The sequence below is a fragment of the Larimichthys crocea genome, chromosome XIII (assembly GCF_000972845.2).
Source record: "Larimichthys crocea isolate SSNF chromosome XIII, L_crocea_2.0, whole genome shotgun sequence".
NCBI classification, from domain to species: Eukaryota; Metazoa; Chordata; class Actinopteri; family Sciaenidae; genus Larimichthys; species Larimichthys crocea.
The window spans coordinates 22,033,745-22,035,465 of NC_040023.1; the positions used below are offsets into that span (position 1 = coordinate 22,033,745).

General features: G+C 36.5%; 1 protein-coding gene across 3 annotated transcripts in view; it reads right to left on the reverse strand.

Annotated features, from left to right (window-relative positions):
* The window catches only part of dnah5 (dynein, axonemal, heavy chain 5), an 84,695-nt gene that overhangs the window by 58,396 nt on the left and 24,578 nt on the right, over positions 1 to 1,721 (reverse strand). For all 3 annotated transcript variants that reach the window (XM_027287384.1, XM_027287383.1, XM_027287382.1), the window contains exons 30-32: positions 1,303 to 1,541; positions 310 to 457; positions 93 to 185 (exon numbers count right to left, since the gene is read on the reverse strand). In XM_027287384.1, coding sequence (XP_027143185.1) covers positions 93 to 185; positions 310 to 457; positions 1,303 to 1,541 — 480 coding nt within the window. The remainder of the gene's footprint in view (positions 1 to 92; positions 186 to 309; positions 458 to 1,302; positions 1,542 to 1,721) is intronic.

Below are 1,721 nucleotides of genomic sequence, written 5' to 3' on the forward strand. Positions count from 1 at the left end.
ATATACAGATACAGATTGTATATGTATATGTATTCTGTATAACTTTTTAGATTTCTCTTGGCCTGCATAGGTAGCCTACTGTTCATCCTTACCTCAATCTCTTCTTTATACTTCAGCAGGGGTGCCTCCATAATGTTGCGGAGCTTGAATGTATCAGTTTCCACCTCAAAGGTATGCCCAGTCACCTTGGCACAAAATCAGGTATTGTTCGTCAAAGTGTGGGTATACATTCATATTTCAGACACTGTAGGTGTTGATGATGTAGTGAAAATAACTGCAATAATATGGTGGTGGACCTGATTCACTAACCTCAGTAATTCTCTTCCAGTGGCGAGTCATCATAGCTTTGTTAGTCATGAGTTCCAGCAGGGGGCAGCACTCACTGAATTCATCAATAGTTTTCTTCAGGTCCAGAAAAGCCTGCCACTCCTTCAGAGCACGAGGCAGCTTGCGACACCTGGTAGTTAAACACACAATAGTCAACTAACTTAGTGAATAAACATCTTAAGAACTAAAGATTCTGTATCAAAGTCCAAAAAGTGTGTATGTACGTCCTTTTAATACTTCTAAAAGTGATTTCAGAGAATTTCCACCAGAGAAAAAGTTGCCCAGTCTTCTTCAACTGTTATGTCATATATCACTTATGACTGGTACAACTTTCTACTAATTTCACAGGAGAACACAAACGTGGAGACATAATAAAAACTACTTTTTACTCTTGATGGAATGCGTTTAACTTGTATTATCCAAGCCTCTTCCTCTTTCTCAATTTCCAAATGAATAAACAGTGCACAAAAATGAACATTGTTGGAAATGGTGATTCATACAGTGCTTAATAAAAAACACTTTATGGGATAATTCCATGGGAAGAAGGCTTTCTATCAGGAAGGCAAAGGAGTAATGCTGAGGAGAAAGCTAAATGAGAAAAGTTAACAAATGAAAATCATTTTATTTTACTTGGTTCTGATATAATTTTTTGTTTATGTGGTCGTCTTCAAATTTGATAGACACTCACACAGGACTAGGTTTAGTCTACTTTAATTTGTTTCAGTTCAGTGGAGGTTACATGATATTTCCTGGAAATGTCTCACTGTTACTTTCACTTTCAGTTTAGCTAAGGTCACTACAACTGAGGTTAAAACTGTTCAATAATGATTAATCAAATTCACTTAAAGGGACCCTGTGGAGTTTAATTATAAACAAACAAATGTTATGTTTACATTCACAGAAAAACATCTCCAGAGCACTACAAGAGGTCTAACTTTAAATGTAGTATTAAGATGAATGTAACAGTAAATGAACCTTGTCTGAAAGTCTAGTAGCTCATTATTGATCTTCTCGATGAGGATGTCCGCCCAGAGAATATCATAGTAACCATTGACTGTTTCGATGACATTGTTGTAAAGGCCATACAACTTCTGCAGCAGAGTCAACTGCTTCCTTATCTCCAGTAGTTGGGGATGCTGGGTAACAGGAAGTCCAAACAGCTCCTCTCCACCAGTGTAAGTGGTGTACTTCCTGAACAGGTTGTCAAATCGATTCTAAAGAGGAGAAGAGTGACAACAGTATGTTGTATGTCAGTATGTTACTAAAAATGATAATCATATCAAATTTAGCAGCCATAAATGTTCAGCCATTGTACATTTGTAGTAAAATATATGCAATTATCACACATAGCAAAAAAAAAAATCAAGCACCATCCTGTTATTTGCAATGAATGA